Source organism: Microcebus murinus, chromosome 5, assembly GCF_040939455.1.
Source record: "Microcebus murinus isolate Inina chromosome 5, M.murinus_Inina_mat1.0, whole genome shotgun sequence".
In the NCBI taxonomy this organism is placed as follows: Eukaryota; Metazoa; Chordata; class Mammalia; order Primates; family Cheirogaleidae; genus Microcebus; species Microcebus murinus.
This window is the reverse complement of record NC_134108.1, coordinates 24,319,398-24,341,000: the sequence shown is the minus strand read 5'-3', so window position 1 is coordinate 24,341,000 and position 21,603 is coordinate 24,319,398. Positions and strand designations below refer to the sequence as shown.

The following is a 21,603-nucleotide window of genomic DNA, read 5'->3' as shown; positions in this document are numbered from 1 at the left end:
ATAAGGGATCATATCTGCTTGGTGGTGTATATATATTAATAATAAGCTACAACATAACAGAATTCTACTACGTTACATCATAAAACAAGAGTTAAATTTTTGGTGGGTAGGTCTTAGAACCATTTTTGATAGGTGCTTCCTATGTGAATATGAGTACAGGTCCCATAAATCTCAAGTTTCCTCCTAAAACCAATGCAACAGTGTTGAGAGCTAGGACCTATAAGAGGTGATTAGGTCATGAGGGTTCTGCCTGCATGAATGGATTAATGTCATTATCAAGGGAGTGGGTTAATTATAAAAGGGAGTTTGGATTTCCCTCACACATGCATGAGTGTGCTCTCTTGCTTTTCTCATACATTCCTCCTGCCTTCCATCATGGGAAGACACAGCAAGAAGGCCCTTGCCAGATACCAGCCCCTTGACCAATTTCCCAGCCTCTAGAACTCTTTTTTTTTTTTCCTTAGAGACAGAGTCTTGGTTTGTTGCCTGAGCTAGAGTGAGTGGCATCAGCCTAGCTCAGAGCAACTTCAAACTCCTGGGCTCAACCGATTCTCCTGCCTCAGCCTCCCTAATAACTGGTACTACAGGTGTGCAACATCACATCCGGCTAAATTTTTCTATTTTTAGTAGAGACAGGGTCTTGCTATTGCTCAGGCTGGTCTCCAACTCTTGACCTCAACTGATCCTCCTGCCAAGGCCTCCCAGAGTGCTAGGATTACAGGTGTGAACCACCATACCTGGCCCTCCAGAACTTTAAGAAATAAATTTCTTTTAATTATAAATTACCCAGTCTGTGGTATTTTGTTACAATAACACAAAACAGACTAAGACAACATCTAATCTTTAAAAATATATTTCTGTCAACGTTCCAGACATAGATTTGATATGTGACTACTTGAAAAAATTACACAGATATACATTTAAAGTGTTATGATGATCAAACATACAAGGAGTTAAATTCACATTTTACTCAATTAGCAAGTACTTATAACACAAACAAAAGTTCGTGACGACTCAACATCAGGCCCCTAAATCAGGGTTTTATTAGTGTCTTCCTTTCAAGTTTCTATAATTGCACGCCACAATAATTTTAGGATAGAGGTAGCTCAGAATAGTTTTGTGAAGACCTTCTTAGTCTCCCTTGCCTATTTACCATAATCCTAGTACAATGATGCTTTACGTTCAGTACGTGTTTAATGAACATATACAAACATCACAAAACACATTCTCCATCCCCAATTCATAATGATAAAAACAATGAAAAAACCCCTTAGGATTTTTCAAAAAGCTATTAAATATATTCTTTCTAGGAGAATAATAATATAGTAATAAGACTATTCTAAGTACCAGGAACTATTCCAAGGTACTTTATGAATGCATTCATTTAGTCCTCAAAACAATCCTATGAGGCAGGTGCTACCTTATTCTCAACATGCAAATGAAAAAAATAATGCCCAGACAGGCTAAGACCCAGAGCAGTTAAGTACACGTGCTTCTCAATTTACGTTGGGGTCAATCCCAATAAACCTATCCTAAGTTGAAGATATCTCAAGTCTTACAATGTTTTCAATTTACAATGGGTTTATCTGGACGTAACCTCATTATAAGTTGAGGAGTGTACTGAATTCACATCACTGTAAAGTTAAAAAATCCTAAGTCAAACCATTGTTAAGTCAGGGACTGTCTGTACTTGCGTGATGGGAGAAACTCCTGCAACATTAAAATTCTATCAAAGATTTTTAGTTGACTGAGGAAATAAACAATAAATAAAATAATAAAAACGACGATGATGAAAAAGCTATCGCTTATTGAGTGGCATATCAGTACTTTCTTAAAACAATCCTCAAAATGACCCTAAAAAATAGGCATTGTTATTTTCATTTTACAAGTCAAAATAATGGGCTGACAGAAGGTTCTTGCCCAAAGTCATAGACTGGAAAGAAGCAGCATTAACTCCAAAGCCTGGCTTTTTTCACTATGGCAGTGTTTCCCAAATTTTAGACACTTGCCTACCACCTTCACAAATTCTGCAATGTCCATGGACCACTTACACTATTATGTACTTAATATTTCTTTTTTAAAATCATACATTTTTTTAAAAAGTAAAAAACTTATTTTACAAGGAACTTTGTATCATGATATAGATGGAAAATAAGTATCACTTGAAATAAATAGAGATAAAAATAACAAATTAAATGAAATGAAAACAAAACTGTTATTCAATTTTAGCCAAATACTACTGTCTGCTAAATGTGCTTGCAGCCATATTAAGTCCTACCTGTCCTTTATTAAAAGGAGAGAGTAAACAGTGAGTGATGTTAAAAGCCTGCTAGCATGAAGCCGAAACTTTCTCCTTAAATAATCAGATTTCAGAAACAATTAAAAAGGAAATAGCTTTCTTTTTATGTGCTTTTGCATCTTACTGGTCACATATGCCACATTCTGGGAAACAAAATAGAAGGCCACTCTACTGCCTACCTTGATTCGAGTATGCAACCATGTCTGCAGTCTTTCCTGTATTTTCAACACTGTAGAGAATGCTCTAACATAAATAACAGTGGCAGACTGGTTATTATACCCAGCAGCACTATAGGAACACCTCAACAAAATGTTCTCTTCATAAGTACTCAAATGCAACGTTCAAAAAATTAAATTCTGACACACAACCCTTGTTTTCAAAAAACTTTACCTAGTTGCAAACAACACAACCTAAAAAGATAAGCCATGATACAAGGCTACAATTTTAAGCATCATCAAATGGTTGGTGTACTCAGCACACGTTTTGTCATCAGATGGAGCTGGATTCGAACTGCAGCTCATGTTGAGCAGGTAATCTCTCTGAAGCTCCAGGTTTCTCAGCTGAAATATGGAAGTAATACCTACTTCTCAATATAAAGTTAAATATATGTCAAGTAGCTTAATGCCTGGCCCATAGTAGGTACTATATAATTAGTAACTTGCAACTATAAGAATTAGAGAGAGATTACTGTAGGTTGGAAAAAATTTTTTTAAAAGGAGCCTAATCTGGACCTTAAAGAATGAACAGGTTATTGGTAAATCAAAACAGGATGGGCAATCCAATTAGGGGGTGCCAGTGGGTCAAAACAAGGATTGTAGTGGTGGCTAGGAGGTAAAATGGAGCTAGCTGGTGAGAGCTCTAACTACCAGGCTAATTTTCACTGAACATTTCTGAAGAGTATCATATAACTTTTAATTCACTTATCTGTTCTTTAGCAATTACAGAAAAGCTCATTAAGAGTTAGGACGCCACTGCAGCAATTTAGCAATGAAGTGATCAGAGATAGGATAAGAGTAATGCCAAGAACAGAAAAGAATGATTAGCCAAGACCTTTCAAAGACAGAGAATCTGAAGGACTTTGTAGCCTGGATATAAGGAAAGGAGTCAAAGCTGACTCGAAACAAGAGAAAGAGTAGGAAGACAATCAGGAAGCTAAAGACCAAATACTATAGCCTCCTCAAGAGCAAAAAGAAGAGATAACATCCACCAAGAAGGAATTCAGTAATTGCAAGGGAGGTGGTAAAATAAAGTAGGTCCCTGGATTTGGTGAGTAGGATTAAAGTGAACTTTAAAATTATATTTGGAAAAAAAAAGGGAAGGAATATAAAAGATTATTAGTGCTTAAGGAGAACAGGCAGGGTACATGCAGTCAAGAAGAAATCTGGGTTATTTATTATTTGGCAGCAAAAGGAAGAAGAAAAATAGGAAGACAGCTAGATGGGTGTGGAGGGTCAAATGAATAACTCCAGAAGCAAAAAGGACACTATGTAGAAAATAACCAAAATACAATACAATTTAGTAACTATGACAATTCTGTTTTTGCCCTTTGTTAGGCACAAATGAGAAACACTAAGTTTGGATTTACTCCAGAATCAAGTCTTACAGGGAAATGCGATTAGGGAAGTAAAAGATTTCTATCACTAAGGGCTCAAAACCGTAGGTAGTAAATAGAAAATTTAACCATAAACTCCCTTCCTCCAAGCCATTAAATCATTAGCTTTCTGAAGGCAGGCAGGGAATACAGTAAACTCTTAGATTTCAAAGGTTTAAATCTGCAGTTTCTACTATTCCTATGAGACTTAACCCGGACCATGACAAGTAGTATAACCTGTAAGCCTTATGTGGCAAGTCTCGATGGCCTGTGCTAGGGAATGTGCTATCCCTGTGGGAAACCCTATGAGTGTGACATTATCCAATCTACCACCTCATCTCTAGACTGTGGTCCTCCACTTGCAGCCAGGCACACTGGAACTCTACAGAAGTTGTGCTTCATTACCTTTTATGAAAGAAAGTATATACTACAGTGATAAGCATCCATAAATTTATTTTTTAGCAGTCAATAAATTTCTAGTTTTTTTTAAAAAACTTCTTATAATCACTTTGCTATAAAAAGGAGGGGAGAGGATTCTGAAAGAGAGGAAGGGGAAACTGGCAATGTCCGTCAGCAAAGCAGCAAAGTTAGAGCACAGAGAATTCTGTGCTATTTGTTCTTGTTCTTGCTGCCTCCTTCTTTTCTCATGCCCAGAATGTTGATTGAGGTGGGGAAAGAGTACCCACAGTGCTAGGCAATACAACATCCAAGACTGCAAGCGTCACCACCCCCACTTTTTACTTCCCTGGGTGATGAGCCCAGAATTGCTGTAACTCATCATCCCAATCACGTCTATGAATGCACAGCAACGGCAGAGCTTAGGGAAAGGTTTGCTCTAAAAAGTTGCCTATGTTTTCTAAACATCTACTATGTGTTTTTGCTGCTTTAGACATCATGAAGTCATGAAAGAAATCTGATTTTTTTCTCTAGAGATAGGTTCTCACTCAAATAAATCTGAATTTTATTCGCAATTTGTTTACAATATTGTTGGGATATAGATATGTACTGGAGAAGCAGCTAAGCAATGGCATAAATAAGCTAACCAATAGCATAAATGAACAAAAATCAATACAGTGCAAAACACATACACCAAAGGATGGGTAGGAGGCAAATCAAAGTCTCAGAGTGAAAGTGAGGTTGTTTAAATTAATTTCAAAGCCAACAAAAGTCAAGTCATGTTTTAAAAAAGGGAGAGAAATAAACATGGAAGTGGGGAGAGGGTATTGCAAATGAGGAAAGTAACATGATGAAAAGGGACAGAATAAAGAACAAGTAAGCTGTGTGAAAAACAGAAAACAGATTTGCTGGGTTGGAACATAAAGTCTATATTAGGAGAATAATCAAAAATAAGTCTGTGAGAGGTGGGGGTGAGTAGGTAGAAGGTTTTAAGGCTGAGTAGGCATGACTTCAGATTTGATATGCTTTATTGTCATTAATTTTATAAGAATGCTATACTTCCCCTTCAAAAGAATTAACTAAATTAAACCAGAAACTCCATTAACCTGTTTCTTTATTTAGATTACATGCTTGTCTACCACTTGTTTACTGTCAAGTTCAACAATTGAAAATTATGCCTCTGAAGCACAGAGAACTTGTGTGAGTTTACTACTAAAAGTGAATTATGATATTTAAAAAAAAATTTTTAAGAGAACAGAGCCAGGTGCAATGGTGCACTGCACACACCTGTAGTTCCAGCTACTTGGGAGGCTGAGATAGGAAGATAGTTTGAGCCCAACTCAATTAAAAAAACAAAATTGAGAACAGCCTTGAGGTAACAATTCCTTAAAGTGATTAGTATGCATGCTCACCATATTTGACTAGTGTCATTTGAACATCTTCAAAAGCGTTAACTAGATTACTCACAATCTATTGAAAGCACTATACAATCTGGTCTTAGAAGTTCCATATTGTTCAAAAAGGGTAACTGTCATGGAATTTTAAAAGTAGTATGATAAAATGAAGATGATAGGCTAGGACCCATCAATGTACTAATGAGGAATGAAGTCCTAAAGTACCAATGAACCAGTTTAAAAGGTTTTGGGTGCCTATCATGAACAAAGGGATTATGAGTGAAACAAACTTGCTCTCAAATTGTTTGCCACCTACCAAGGAAAACAGATACATATGAAGAATACATTTAAAGTACAAGTTGTACACAAGTGCAAACATACAGCTCAGTGTTGGAAGATTACAGGAGGAGGGGTTATCTGGTTGGGATGATCAGGGAAAAGTTCAAGAAGTAGGATGTCAAACAAAAAAAAAATAGGGTATTTTACATGAAAATTTTAAAAATTATTTCAAAGACCTAATTTTAACAAAGATAATACAATATTCTAGAGATATTCCTTGGTGATTCAGATTATTTAGATAAACATGACTGAGATAAAAATTATGACAGAAACCAAAGGACCATAAAAAATGAGCCAGTTTATAAATATCTCAATATAGAAAAGAATTTATCAATGAAAGGATTTGCTCTGGATCCCAAGAAAGAATACAGTAAGTTTAATAAAATCTCAGCAATGTAAGAAATATTAAAAAAAAAAAAAAGAAAGAAAGAAAACTAGAGCGAATTGGTCAAAAGTCTGAATCAGAAAACATTTTTGAAGGAATAATATACAAACTTGTCAGGACATATCTGACTTTGACTCTTATACATCCATGAAACACACATAGAGTGTAGTGGTTAAGAACAGGACTACTTAAATCCCAGCTCTAACACTTATTAGCTGTGTGATCTTGTAAAAGTTACTTATCCTATCCGTGTCATTTTAAAAACAGGGACAATAAACTGTACCTGCTTCACATCATTAAGCATGAAATAAACATATGTAAAGGGCTATGAATGATGTCTGGCATACAGCAGGCACTACAACAGCATTAATTATTACTATTATTTGGACTGGTTGGCAATATGTACTAGGGTTAGTGATAAGCAAACATACTTTGAGGGAAAAAAGCATAAATCATGCTCACTCATTCAACATATTCACTCCAGACAGTGTGCCAGACATATAGTCGTGAACCAGACAGGCAAAGTGGCCCCTGCTAGAATCTCAAAAGCTTAGAAGAAAAATTAGGTTTTCCAGGACAGGAACCATGTCTCCTTCACTCACCTCTATAAACCCAGTGCCCTAGGTGCATGCCCTGTGGCATAGCAGTGTTCAATGGCGCTTGCTGAATTCATGATGTGACTATGGGATATTACATGGAAAAAATATTCTGAATATATGGAAAATAGGAATTCAATAGAAGTATCCCCTGAAGAAATGAGACAGCAATGCTACAGGATAACTAACTCTGAAGTAATTTGCCTGCAAACCTTTAAGAATCTACCAATTCTTAAGTATGATAGAAGCATATGTTTTCTTATTAACGAAACAGTACCTGGTGGACTTATTATGAGGATTGAGACCCTGTTAAATGATATCCACAAAACTGCAATGATTTCAAGAGGTAGGTTAGACTCAGCTAGCTGCAAGGTTCATTTCTCATCTAAATGCAATCACTATGTGTCCAGGGGTTAAGGAGTTGCTTACGAAAAGCTAAAACCTCTTACAGTAAAAGTACAAATGCTTTTTGAGTTTAACATTTAAGGTACCTTTTATGGGTTTAACATTCAAGGTTCAACTCTGGAGACTGGACTAATTTCAGGTAAAGAGACATTATATTCCACATTTCCCTTGCCTTCTAACAACGGTATCAGGAAAGTTTCAGAAGAATACAAACCTAAATCCCTCCAAAAAAATATAATTTACCATTAACTCTGAAAGGACATTCCAAATACAACGAAGTTGGCCGGGCGCTGTGGCTCACGCCTGTAATCCTAGCTCTTGGGAGGCCGAGGCGGGCGGATTGCTCAAGGTCAGGAGTTCAAAACCAGCCTGAGCAAGAGCGAGACCCCGTCTCTACTATAAATAGAAAGAAATTAATTGGCCAACTGATATATATATAAAAAAAATTAGCCGGGCATGGTGGCGCATGCCTGTAGTCCCAGCTACCCGGGAGGCTGAGGCAGAAGGATCACTGGAGCCCAGGAGTTTGAGGTTGCTGTGAGCTAGGCTGACGCCACGGCACTCACTCTAGCCTGGGCAACAAAGCGAGACTCTGTCTCAAAAAAAAAAAAAAAAAAAAAAAAACAAATACAATGAAGTTAAGTTTGTGCCCCTCATTTTTAGTGAATAGCTTCATTCAGGAACCACCACCAAGTCTGCACAAGCTTCTAAAGCCACCAGGCTGCTACTCTCAAGCTTTCAAATGCCCACAAACCTTGCGCTGCCCAGATGGAGTGAACACAGCATCGTACCCAGAACATTCAAAATTCAACATAGTGTCTTCCCTACAAAACCAGCTCTTCCTTGCTTTTTTATTTCTGTTAATGGCATCACCATTCTGTAGGCCCAACACCTCAGAATCACCCTTTACTTGACTCTTTTAATGGTAAACATCACTTCAGGAGTGCAAACCCTCAAATTAATTACACAGTAAAAAGGCAAAACAAAAGGCATTACTGACAGGATCAAAGAATTGAGGACAGGATTATTCAGAACACACTACAAAAACAACAAAAGAAACCTATAATGCTAGGTTTGAAGAACAGACAACTTTTTCTACTTTTTCTGTTCAAGCCAAGACCCTACAAATTATGAGTTTTCTCATATAGGGCAGAGCTTGAGTGAGTGAATTTAATGATCATCTTCTAAGAACCAGGCACTATGCTAGATGTTCACATGTTACTTCAGTTTGGTATTAACAAACTTTTGGAATTGGTATTATCCTCAGTGTGCAAATGAGGAAATGGAATCTCAAGAAACATTAAATTACCTGCTCAGCGTGAGAAGTTAATAAGCACCAAGTAGAGATTCAAATCTGGAATTGTCACATTCCCAAATCTATGCTATTTTGACTAACCTTAATATTTGTTGACAGAAAATTACTAGAGTGTTGTAATTACTTTTCTATGGAATACAATTAAGTGCTTCATAAAAAATATGAATTTTTCTAAATCAACTATTAATAATATACAGTAAAAATAAACACTCTCTGATTGAAATAGTCAAACCTCTGATACTTCTAGTCACAAATGAGACACCAGGAAAAACCAGTAACAGTTTCTAGACAATTTCTTTTTTCAAGCATACAGATATTTCTATTTCCACATATACCATTTTACATAACCCACAGGCAAAAAGAAGCAATAATCACTCTTAGATCAGCACTCTTTACAACTATTTTTTTTTCCAAAGGAGCACTGGGCTCAAGATTTAGCTATTTATGCTAACTAAGATTGAATCTAGCAATTTAGAAATACAAAGACACCAAATCAGTCCCTCCAAGTAACATTAGAGGCTTTAGCCCACAAAAAGATTCATGATAGTGACAGGGATTATTCCAGAGGAAAAAAGCAATCCAAAATAGTCCTACAGATTGAAACTATTATTTCATTAAATTTACTACTTGTCAGGCACAACTATTTCAAGCTCACATTATTTTTGAGGTATTACATTTATGTAATTTCCCATAAATTAAGATCTCTGAGTTAACTATATATATAAATTCAACCTACCACCCAGTCAATAGATGGAAACCCATCTCAATTCATTCTAACTCACATTATTTTCAGCCCCTTCTTAATCTAACAAGTAACTTATAAAATAAGTTAATACATGCAGAGCAGTTCCTGGTACACAAAAAGCAGTGAATAAATGTTAGCCAGAATTGTTTCAATATTGGTCCTTCATGTAAATATACTGTGGTTGTAATGAATCGTCACATGGCAATTTCCTCCACAGACAAAATCAGTATATCACCTTTCAAAACATAAGTCCCATACCAAATGCCAGATTATCTTGTTATGTTGAGGTTTTATAATTAAAATTATATAAGCAGTACGGAATCCTTCATTCTCCACCATACTCAACCTTTACATTCAAGATGACTACTTCATAACTTTACTTTATTTACAGCTTTAATTTATACACCATAAATTCAACCATAGTTAAGTGTACAACTCACTGAGTTTTAAGAAAATTTATAAAGTTGTGCACTATCACTACAATGTAATTTTAGAACTTTTCTATCACCCAAAATACTTCCCTCCTGATTATTTCTCCTGTCCTGGCCTCAGTCAACCACTAATCTGCTATCTCTTGTAGATTTGCTTTTTCTAGACACTTCATATAAATTAACCACACAATATGTACTCTTTTGTATATGGCTTCTGTCATATGTATGTTTTTGACATTCCTCTTTGTTGTAGCATGTATCAGTAATCTGCTCCTTTTTATTGTACACTAGTATTTCATTCTATGGATATAAAAATATTTTATTTATTCAATCACCATTGGGATTGTTTTTCAGTTTTGACTATTGTGAATAATGACTATTGTGAATAAAACAATTTATATACCATTCTTTGTACGTGTATTTTCATTTCTCTTGTGCAGATTCCTAAGAGTGGAACTACTGGTTCCTATGGTAAATGTATGCTTAACTTTTTAAGAGATGGACAAATTTTCCCAGAGTGGCTATGCCATTCACATGCCCAAAAGAAGTGTGTAAGCATTCTGGTTTCCCCACAATACCAATACTGGGTACTGCCAGTCTTTTTAATAATAGCCATTCTAGTGAGTGTGTGACAGTATACTATAGTGATTTAATTTGCATTTCCCTAATGACTACTTATGTTGAAAATCCTTTCATATGCTTATTGACCATTCATATTATCTCTTTTTCTGGTGAAATATCTATTAGTCTTTTGTCCATTTTTAATTGTTTTCCTTTTATAATTGAATTGTAAGATTTCTTTATATAGTCTAGATTATTCGAAATTAAAGACCACTATCACATTTGTAATATACAAATATTTTTCCCAAATCTGTGGCTTGTCTTTTTATACTTTTTTTTTGAGACAAGAGTCTCACTCTGTTGCCCTGAATAGAGTGCCATGGCATCCGCCTAGCTTACAGCAACCTCAAACTCCCAGGCTTAGGCGATACTCCTGCCTCAGCCTCCCGGGTAGCTGGAACTACAGGCATGCAACACCATGCCCGGCTAATTTTTTCTACATATATTTTTAGTTGTCCAGCTAATTTCTTTCTATTTTTATAGAGATGGGGGTCTCACTCTTGCTCAGGCTGGTCTCGAACTCCTGAGCTCAAACAATGCTCCCACCTCCGCCTCCCAGAGTGCTAGGATTACAGGTGTGAGCCACCATGCCCAGCCTATCTTTTGAAGTCCAAGTTTTTAAAGAATTCAGCCTAATGCAAGGTCACAACGATTTTCTGCTATGTCATGATCTAGAAGTTTTATAGTGTCAGGTTTCACAATTAAGTATACGATCTATTTTGAGATAATTTTTGTATATGATGTGAAGTATATACAACAATATGTTTAAGTTTTTTTTGGAGACAGTCTTTTTTCTTTTTTTATTTCAGCATATTACAGGGGTACAAATGTTTAGATTACATATATTCCCTTTGCCCCACCTGAGTCAGAGCTTCAAGTGTGTCCATCCCCCAGACGGTGCGCAATGTACCCATTCAGCGTGAATATACCCATCTGCTCTGCGCCCCCCCCCCACCCAGTGAATGTTACTACTTACATGTGCACCTAAGTGTTGGTCAGTTAAGTCAGTTAATACCAATTTGATGGTGAGTACATGTGGTGCTTGTTTTTCCATTCTTGTGATACTTCACTTAGTAGAGTAGGCTTCAACTCTATCCAGGATAGTACAAGAGGTGCTAGATCACTATTGTTTTTTATGGCTGAGTAGAACTCCATGGTATACATACACCACATTTTATTAATACACTCATATATTGATGGGCACTTGGGTTGTTTCCACAACTTTGCAATTGTGAATTGTGCTGCTATAAACATTCTAGTGCAGATGTCTTTTTTATAGAATGTCTTTTGTTCCTTTGGGTGGATGCCCAGTAATGGAATTGCTGAATCAAATGGTAGTTCTACTTATAGCTCTTTGAGGTATCTCCATATTACAGAGGTTGTAGAGACAGAGTCTTGCTCTGTCACCCTGGGTAGAGTGCAGTGGTGTCATCATAGTTCACTGCAACCTCAAACTCCTAGGCTCAAGCAATCCTCCTGCCTCAGCCTCCCAAGTAGCTGGGACTACAGGCAGAGCCACCACATTCAGCTAATATTTTTATTTTTGGTAGAGCTGGGGTCTTATTGTTGCTCAGGCTGGTCTTGAACTCCTGAGCTCAAGCAATCCTCCCACCCCGACCTCCCAGAGTGCTAGGATTACAGGCATGAGCTACCATGCCTGGCCTTAAATTCATTTTTTTCAACACATGGAAAGATCTATCTTGAAGATTTGTCCCCAGCACCATTGGTTGAAAAGACTATCCTTTCTCCATTGAATTGTTTTGGCACTTTTTTAGGATCAGCTTGACAATTTCCAAAAACAAGCCTGCTGGGATTTTATTAAATCTACAGATCAACAATAGATGAGAAGAAGTGCCATCTTAACAACATTCAATCTATAAACATAGACTGTCTCTATTTATTTAAATCTTTTCTCTGAGTAATGTTTTATACTTTTTAGTTTTAAAAATCTTGGTGATTCTTTCATTAAATTATTCCTAAGTATTTCACATCTTTCTGATGATATTGTGAATATATTTTTTCTTACTTTCATATTCAAATTTGTCAATCCTAAGTTTGTAGAAAAAAATAAAAGCCATTAGGCCAGAACATCCTAAGTTTCCCCCCACTAAATCTATATTCCTCTTTGCCTCTTACGTTACCATGTTCTTCTCTCTCCTCCCTGGTTGAAACTGAGGAAATATCCACTTCCTATTAAAGGACTTCTCCGTGCAGTCAGCATCCTCACCATTTTTGCTTTCTCAGGGACTTCTCTTCTTTTTTACTTCCCTTACCAATCCTAACAACTAAAATCATTCTGCAGTATTTCTTGTACTCAAACAATCCTAACAGAACAAAACAAAAAATGTTTCCTTTATATCCCCATACACCTCCAGCTGTTAACCCTGTATCTATTCCCTTTCACAGGCAAACTTCTTTAAAAAGCTATCTATCTACCCTATCTCTAGTTCCTCAGCTACTCAAATCTGGCATCCATCTCCACCAGTCCATGAAACTGGCTCATTGGAGTTACCAACAACCTCTAGGTTGTCAAATCCAGTGGCCACATTCTGCCCACATCTTCTCAACCTCTGCCAAACTCAATACAGTTGACTATCCCTTCCTTGAAATACCTGCATTATGTGGCATCCATGACATGATATACTGAACATTACAAAGTTCCTAAATTCCCTCCATTCTGGCTGTCCTTCTTAGCCTCCTTCCATTTTACCTAATTTAGAAATATTCAGCATTCCTAAGGGTTCCATTTCTAGCCAGTCCTTCTTTCCCCTTTATAATCTTTTCTTCGATGATTTTATACATTTTCACTGCTTTAAGTATCACTAATATACAGGCAATCTTGAAATTGACATCTCTAAGCCAAATATCTCTGCATTCTTGAAGGTGTGTAGATCCTCAAGATTTGTAGATCCTCTCTGGTGGAGGCCTACTTGACAATCTCACAGGCTTTTGAAAGCTAAGATGGACAAAAAGGGAACTTCTAAATTCACCATTACCCCTCCACCAAAACAACCCCTCAAAACCTACTCCTTTTTCAACCATCCAACAATGACAATCTCCAGCAACATCCCTGAGTTCTTTCCTCTCCTTATGTTCCATATCCAATCTATTTCCATGCCTTTCTATTTCCACCACCTAAAAAACCTCCACTATGTCTACTCCTCTACATTCTACTGCTACTTTGCTAATCTAAGCGATTGCTGTCACCTGTCTGCACTACTGCATATCCCCTGGCCAATCTGCTTCTATTTGCCCCAGTATTCCCTTTGTTTACATAGCAGTCAGATTAATCTTTAAAAATATAATTCAGACAATCAAAAACAGAAAGTTAAATACTGTATGTTCTCACTTATAAGTGGGAGCTCAATAATGTGTACAAATGTTCATAGGAATAACAGACACTGGAGACTTGGAAGTGTGAGAGGGTGGGAAGGAGGTGGGGGATGAAAAATTACTTACTGGGTACAATATACACTATTCAGTTGATGGGTACACTATAAGCCAAAGACTTCACAACTATACACCATAGCCATATAACAAAACTGCAATTGTAGCCCCTAAATCTATAAAAATTTTAAAAAGAGAAGGAAATATAAATCAGATGATGCTACTCCCCTGAATAAAAACTTTTAATACTTTCCCATAAAATCCAAACTCCTTATCACTGTATACAAGGCCTTGCAGTGTGTGGTCCCTGCCATTCTCCCCTCTTGTTCACAAAGCTCCAGCTTTTCATCTCCTTAGGCACATCAAGTTCTTCATAGCTTCAGACCCTTTACACACAATTCCCTCTACATGAAACATTTCATTCTCCTGTCCCTTGTTCCTTGTCCATGCTTCCTCTAAGGGGCCTTCCCTTATACCTTAGTCAGTCCCCACTGTCTCCTCAACCAACAATTCTCTATTATCGTACACAGTTCTTTTCCTTTTTAATAGTAGCACGAGTTATTATATAATCCATGAAGGCAGAAAAGATGTCTTAATTTTTCACGGCTCCATATCTACCCCAAATATAAACACAAAGAAGTTTTGGTGAAAGTATACAAAACTGATTTAAGAAAGGTGTATGTTCAGCATTTCCCAGGACAGCCTCCTCTTCCTTAAAACTGTTTTAAGGTAGAGGTCCATGGTACGAGCTTGACTAGATTTGGAGAAGGCTGGAAACCTCAAATTGCATGCAAATTTTTGTGTAACTATGTCTTCTAAGCACATATCCAGAATGTGTACCAGAATCTCAAAGGAATAAGCAACCCAAAGATACACACACTATTTGGGTTATGAGCACACTAACAGCCCTGACTGAAGCATTCTAAAAGCTATTTATGTAACAAAAACACTGTACCCTCTTAATATTTTGAAATAAATAAAAAAGAAACCAAAACAACAAAACTAACAACAGCAAAAGATACATGCTCTAATAAATTCTGGCTTCATTATTTAACAAGATAGACTTCAAATTCAACATACAGTCAATTCTGGAAACAAAATGGAAAAGAGATGTAGTATTCTTTTTTTTTTGAGACAGAGTCTGGCTCTGTTGCCTGGGCTAGAGTACTGTGGCATCAGCCTGGCTGACAGTAACCTCAAACTCCTTGGCTCAAGTGATCCTACTGACTCAGCCTCCCAAGTAGCTGCGACTACAGGCATGCACCACCATGCCCAGCTTATATATATTTTTAGTAGTCCAGATAATTTTTTCCTATTTTTAGTAGAGACAGGGTCTCCCTCTTGCTCCTGACCTTGAGCAATCCACCCACCTCGGCCTCCCAGAGTGCTAGGATTACAGGCGTGAGCCACTGCGCCCAGCCGAGATGTAGTATTCTTAACTTTAAAAAGCCTAAGTCCTGTAATTTATCAAATTTCAATAAAATCTGGTATTAAATGTATGGTTTATCTTCCATCAGACAAATTTCTTACATAGAGGTACAGGGAGAAAAGACAAATGAAGATGCATCCATCACAGGGAAGGCTACAGAAAATGAAATATATATGAGGGAAACATCAGAAATGACAAGTCTTATCACCCATTTCAAATTCTCACTGGCCAGATACCTTGATGAACTAAGCACCATAACTTATAACCTTTTCATCGGTTTCCTCTCATATATTAACATATAGTCACTTCAGCATTCTAGGCTTAGAGTTCCCTCTTTAAGTCCCTCAAAGAATGTAAAAGAAACCAATTCCAGTGCCAAAATAGTGGAGCAACTAATCATAAGTCTGTCTGTTACTTTCTCAGGTATGACTGGATAGAGGGGCTGCCCCTAAACAATGAATGACACTCTCTTGAGTCAAAAATCATGCAAATCCAATCTGATCACAAAAACCCAGACATTCAGTGATTTTGTTCAAGGTCACAAAGCTAGCTAATGCCAGGACTGGAACTTGCCTACCTTTAGTGGTCCTCATACCAGCTTCTCATGCTCTTGCATAGCTCTACCAAATGCTTGCCATGAATTCCCAAAATACTAAAACACTAACTCTGGGCTGTTTATTTTTTTTAAAAAGACTAAAACTAGCATGATATGAAACTCAGAAATTTAGAAGTAAATATGACACTACAGAATGACATTTACTGTGACTTTTTTCACAAATGGTATCTTTTTCAATTGTGTACAGAACAGTGTCTGATTAAGGCAAGATTATTTTTGCAGTTTATTATAATCATTTTAGTAGCTCAGAAATTACAAATTTAAAAAATCACTACTCCAGAATAATAAACCTGATATTTATTTTTATTAAGTTTATAACTAACAATGTATAAATGAGGCTCTGTTTGCCAATTTTTAAACCTATCACTAAGGAACAGATCTTGTAACTGACTTGAACAAGTTTCAAGAGAAAGACAAAATGGTTTATGTTTCATTGTTGTTGTTTTTCTCCCATTAAATTTATGCCAGTTATTCAAATATTCTACCATAATATTGCTCAACACAAATGATCTAAAGATTTTCAGCTTCATTAATAGGGTACATTGCTTCCAAACTTCAATAAAAGAACAGTTAGTACTAGAAGCTTTTATCAACCTATTACGCAAAGTCTGTAGGAACTTTTAAGACATTTCCCAAAATAGAGGCTTTAAATGAAAGATAAGAAAATATACTGATTAGTGTAATAAATAGTATCCCCTTCCTAATCTTTAAAAAATAAATTACTTCTGGAAAAGCTGACTTTTAAGCCACAACACAGAATATTTCCTTACTCAGCAGACAACAAAATTCCTCAAGATTAAATCTTATGAGCCAGATTTTTCTACCCCAGTACTGCTCCTATGTGACACGGGGCATAATGTTACAAAGTGTTAACTCCTTCACTTTGTCTATTGACATTCTGTCTTCAAAAATAAACTCTTAAACTCAGAATAGATTTTACTCTGCTATCCCAAAGCAAGTATAATGAGCATACCTTAAAATATTTGACAGTTGTGATAACATATTATAAAACTGTGTCTGTACGTGCCTAGGATACCAACTACAAGAATCTCCCTCTCTCTCTGAAGTGACTATGTTTCAAGACATCATATATTAAATTATTTAGTATGCAAAAGAGGAAGTCGATATGTAATTCAAAATCAAATAATCTAAAATCCCTGCTCTTCTTAAGAATTATGGGCAAATCAAAATCAGACTGATTGAATTTTAATCCTCACCTTGCCCCAAACCACGTGAACAGTAAAGGTAAGAAAGAGCTGGGAGGTGAACAATGGTAAAGGACATACTATTCACAAATAAGTTATTTAACTTCTCTGCCTATCAAGTTCCTAGTTAATAAACAAGAATAATACCCACTTCACAGGGTTGTTGCAAGGATCAAATGAGTTACTGCATGAAAATGACTGGTAAAAGGAACATAATAGGCCCTCAATAAATGCCAGCTTCTTCCTCCAGTTCTGAGCCCTCTGTTCTTTGTTCTCTACACTCATTCCCCCAGATGACTCAGCTCTCTCATGACTTTTATTAACAAATGCTGAAAACTACTCTACCAATCAAGGCCCTGATGTGTATGTGTCTGCCCTATGTCTGTCCACTGTCCCCAAGATACTTAGGTGAGGAAGACAGAGGAAGAGACTCCAACTATCTGAACTTTACTGTAAGAACCAGCATTCAGGGTAGACAAATCACTCATTTCCAACTATCTCCTGAAGATTTTCATTGCCATCCCAAAATGCCTGAAATCAAACTCATCATTATCTCTTTAAAAAATGAGGCCCTATTCCTGCCCCTTTTCTAATTATGAGTGGTCCCCAGTACAGAAAAATCCGTGCTCCATTCTTCTCTCACCCTAATATTGCCAGATAACCCACACCTCTCAAATTTACCCTCATAATCTCTACTATAATGTACCTCACTTTCTGTCCCACTGTACCTCACTTTCTGTCCCACCGCTACCACAAGAGTCCAGGTCAGGGATTCTCAATCTGAGCACTACTAACATTTTAGGCCAGATAATTCTTGTGGGGACTAGCCTGTGCATTGTAGGATGTTTAGCAGCATCTCTGGCCTCTACCCACTAGATGCTTACAGAACTGCTCCCTTCGCACAAGTTATGACAACCAAAAACATCTCTAAATATTGCCAAATGCCCCTTAGGGGGCAAAATCACTCTCCTCACTGTCTCCCTTATTCTTGCATTTGAGTGCCACTGGCCCAGTTCCTCACCACTTCCTGTGTGCCATACAAAATCAGCCCCCAAGTCTCCAGTTTCTTTCCTCTAACTCCTGTGGCACTAAGACCTCCTGAAGCACTGCTTTATGAGTTATTTCTCTTAAAGTTACTACTCCCTGTTACCTTCACAATTAGTTCCAAGCTCCCTACCCAGCCTTGATAACCTGGCCTTAAACATTATTCTGCAAAGCACCTCACATAGTGGGTACCTAGCAGTCCTTCAATAACACATCCAGTCCCTCCTTTTCTATTCCACTGAGCTGTCACCTTTGTTTCGATACCCATTACCTAGAAACCAACCCAGGCCACTGCAAGAGCCTCCCTCCCTAGCCTCCAATCTATCACTCACAGTCAAAAACTTTCAGGGCCTATTGAAATATGAAATCTTCTACCCATCTTCAGAGTCCTTTGTAACACAGTCTCTTTATGTTTTGTCCCCAAAACAAATGCTAGCATCAGCAAAACCTGATTACGAGTCCTTGAAAAGGCTCATACACTTTCTACCTTCCATTGCATTTTCTCTGACTGAAAGCCCTCTTCATCCCACTCCTGTCACTCCACCCCAAATAAAGTCCATCTGAATTAAGTCAGGAAGCCTTTCTTGATCACACCTCCTTTGTGTTTACATAACACTTTGCCCCTGTCCTGTGGCATTCACATTCTACTTTATGTTACACATGAGTGTACCTATAACTTACAAGATCCTTGAGAGCTGGTTTCTCCTCTTGATGGCATGCAATGCTAAGGCCAGTGCTAAATAGAGAACTCAGTATTACATGTGAGTTGCCCCAAATGTTCCCCATGTAGAAAGCAATGGAGCAGCATGTTTTCAGACAACCCAAACGCCCTTAAGGGAATTAAGCCTGTATTCCCCTTTGGTCTCACATTTCTATGTCTTAGGACAATTTTTAAGTAAATTGCCTCCCAGATATCCAGACTGCTATTTAGTGTATATTACTGTAAGAGTTCTACTTCAGGGAATTCCTACTACAACTTCCAGCTTATAACTGAATCCTGAATACTTGAACTATTTAAGCTCTTTTTCTATGAAAAAATAGAAATTTATTTTTCAATCTTAATAAAATTGAGCAAAACATGAAAACAACTTGGATTGGACTAAACATATTTCATGTAAAGGGTAATTAATGCTAATTTGTCTATCCTAAACAATACACTTAAACCTAAAGTAGGTGCACCATTACAAAGATTAAAAGTTTTATTTCAACTCTCCCTAACCCCAAACACAAGCCAAACAACACAGAAGGCTTCTCCTTAATTTTGGTTCCTAACTAACTTGAAGGTTCCTAACTAACTTCTATATAAACAGCAGTATCATTAGTGACCATGTTTTGACCAGATCTTTCTTTAAATCCTATTCCAAAGCCCTATGAGGAGAGTATAGCAGCCAACACTACCACCACCATTCGTTAGCACAGGTCATCAAATTATAAGCCTTGTTTTGTATATCCCTGAGCTAAGAATGGTTTTCACATTTTTAAAGGATTGTAAAAACAAAGGCGAAGAATAGGCAAGAGAGACTACAAGTGGCTGGCGAAGCCTAAAATATTTATTAATTGTCCCTGTTTGGCAGCATGAATTTGGGACTCCTAGTTGTTCATTGGTACGTAAACCACTCAACTTTTCCTTTCAAGGTTTAAAAAAAGCAACATAAAAGATAATACAAAAAGAACTCATTCAACTTCGTCATAGTTAATGCAAACGTAACTTCTAAACCAGAGGCCTGTGTGTGAACATTTTAATACTTCACAAAATTTTTGTTAGAAGAAACCTGACTTTCATTCTACAGATGAACATTACTTATGCCTGAAGAGGAAAAGTGCCTGACTCAAAATCACACTGCCAGTTAACAGCAAAGTGGGGTCAAGGACCCAACCCTCAAAACTCCTGGTCCAATGCTCTGCAGTCCACTACATACACCCTATGCATGTGGCTTTAAATTTTGGAGATTTGGATAACTGGTTTGGATGAATATAAAGATGAAAACTTAAAACCTATTCCTGATAAGTTGTTTAGACACTTACTAGCAGATATGAATCATTAAACAAAGTAGCATTAATGCTCACCACATACGTTAGATAACTTCTAGGAAGCCTTCTTTTTTAAAAGCAGATATGATAAGCCTTAAAACTTACTCTGCTTGCTCCTCCAGGGCTTCAGATTGAGGCAAATATGTATGTGTGACTTCCAGCTGCTCAATACTTATCTCCCAACCGAAATCCACAAATTCCACAAATGTAATCGAATGCCCATCGGAAAAACACTGTCCAGGTTACATCACACACGTTTTACAGAAAATTACAAGTTCCTTTCCTGTCTACTTGCAAACTACTGGCTAGAAGTTCAAAATCTTTTAATCTCCCTAAGAATTTAACTTCCTTAAAAGAAGAAAAAACTGCTTCTTTTGGATTCCTAAATCTATAAAACTCACTTTATCGCATCTTCTCGGTTAATTCAAGAATTAAAAAAAAAACAAAAACCGTTTTGCCCATACTGATAACGTTACTACTCTGCAGGGGATCCAAAGCGCTATGTATATGCCAGGATCTAAGATTCAACCCCAGTAACCAGCCAAGATCCTTCATATGAAGTTGCTCTTCCTGTGCAGAATACAGGATTCTCCGCGGCAGCCGAGGGACACCGGGCTCAGGCTGCTCAGACCCCCACCCCCACCGCAGGAGTCGCGTCCTCTAAGAGAGACCCCCTCCCCCTCGACCGCCGCGCGAGTCCCGGGCGCCCGGGCACCTGCGGCCCCTGCCCGCGGCGGGGGAGCCCGGGCACCAGCCCACCGCCGGCCCTTCTGCCGGCCGGCCCCGGGACGCGGCGTTACCTGGAGGACCACGTCGTTGGGCAGCTGAGCGGCCCGGAACAGCTCCAGCACCCGCCCGTTGACCACCACCTTCTTGGTGCTCTCAATGTCGCAGTAGGAGAAGAGATCTGAATAGTATTTCTGCTCCGCATCGCTCAGCGTTAAGCCTTCCATCTTCGCCTCCGGCTCGCGGCCGCCCCGCCCCGCATGCAACACCCGGGGCCCGGCCCCAGGACCGCGGGGCGGCGGGGGCTGCGCGTGGCCGCGCGGCCCGGCCTCCTCCTCGCTCCCCGAAGCCGCCGGGAGCCCCAGCCCCGGCCTCGCGCGCGCCGGGTGCGCCCGGGCCACAGGGCCCGGAGGTCGCGAGGAGGGGGCCCGGCCGGGCTCGGCGCGCCGCGGCTCGCGAGGCCCTGCGCAGCCCCGGGCTCGACTCCGGCCGCGGGGAGGGTGCGGGGAAGGAGGCGGGGGCCGCGGAGGCGCGAGGCACCGGCGGACTCCGCCCCCGCCCTCGCCGCGGGTTCGAGTCTCCCCGGCTCCCCGCCGCTTCTCCCACACTTCCCGCCTCGGCTTCCCCTTCCGTCCACGCCTCCGGGGC

The 21,603-nt window shown here is 38.5% G+C and overlaps 1 protein-coding gene across 5 annotated transcripts in view; it reads right to left on the bottom strand.

The window, feature by feature from the left end:
* The window catches only part of REPS1 (RALBP1 associated Eps domain containing 1), a 77,189-nt gene extending 56,001 nt beyond the window's left edge, over positions 1-21,188 (bottom strand). For all 5 annotated transcript variants that reach the window (XM_012748050.3, XM_012748053.3, XM_012748055.3 and 2 more), the window contains exon 1: positions 21,030-21,188. In XM_012748050.3, coding sequence (XP_012603504.2) covers positions 21,030-21,182 — 153 coding nt within the window. In that variant the 5' untranslated portion in view covers positions 21,183-21,188. The remainder of the gene's footprint in view (positions 1-21,029) is intronic.
* Positions 21,189-21,603: the final 415 nt, after the last annotated feature.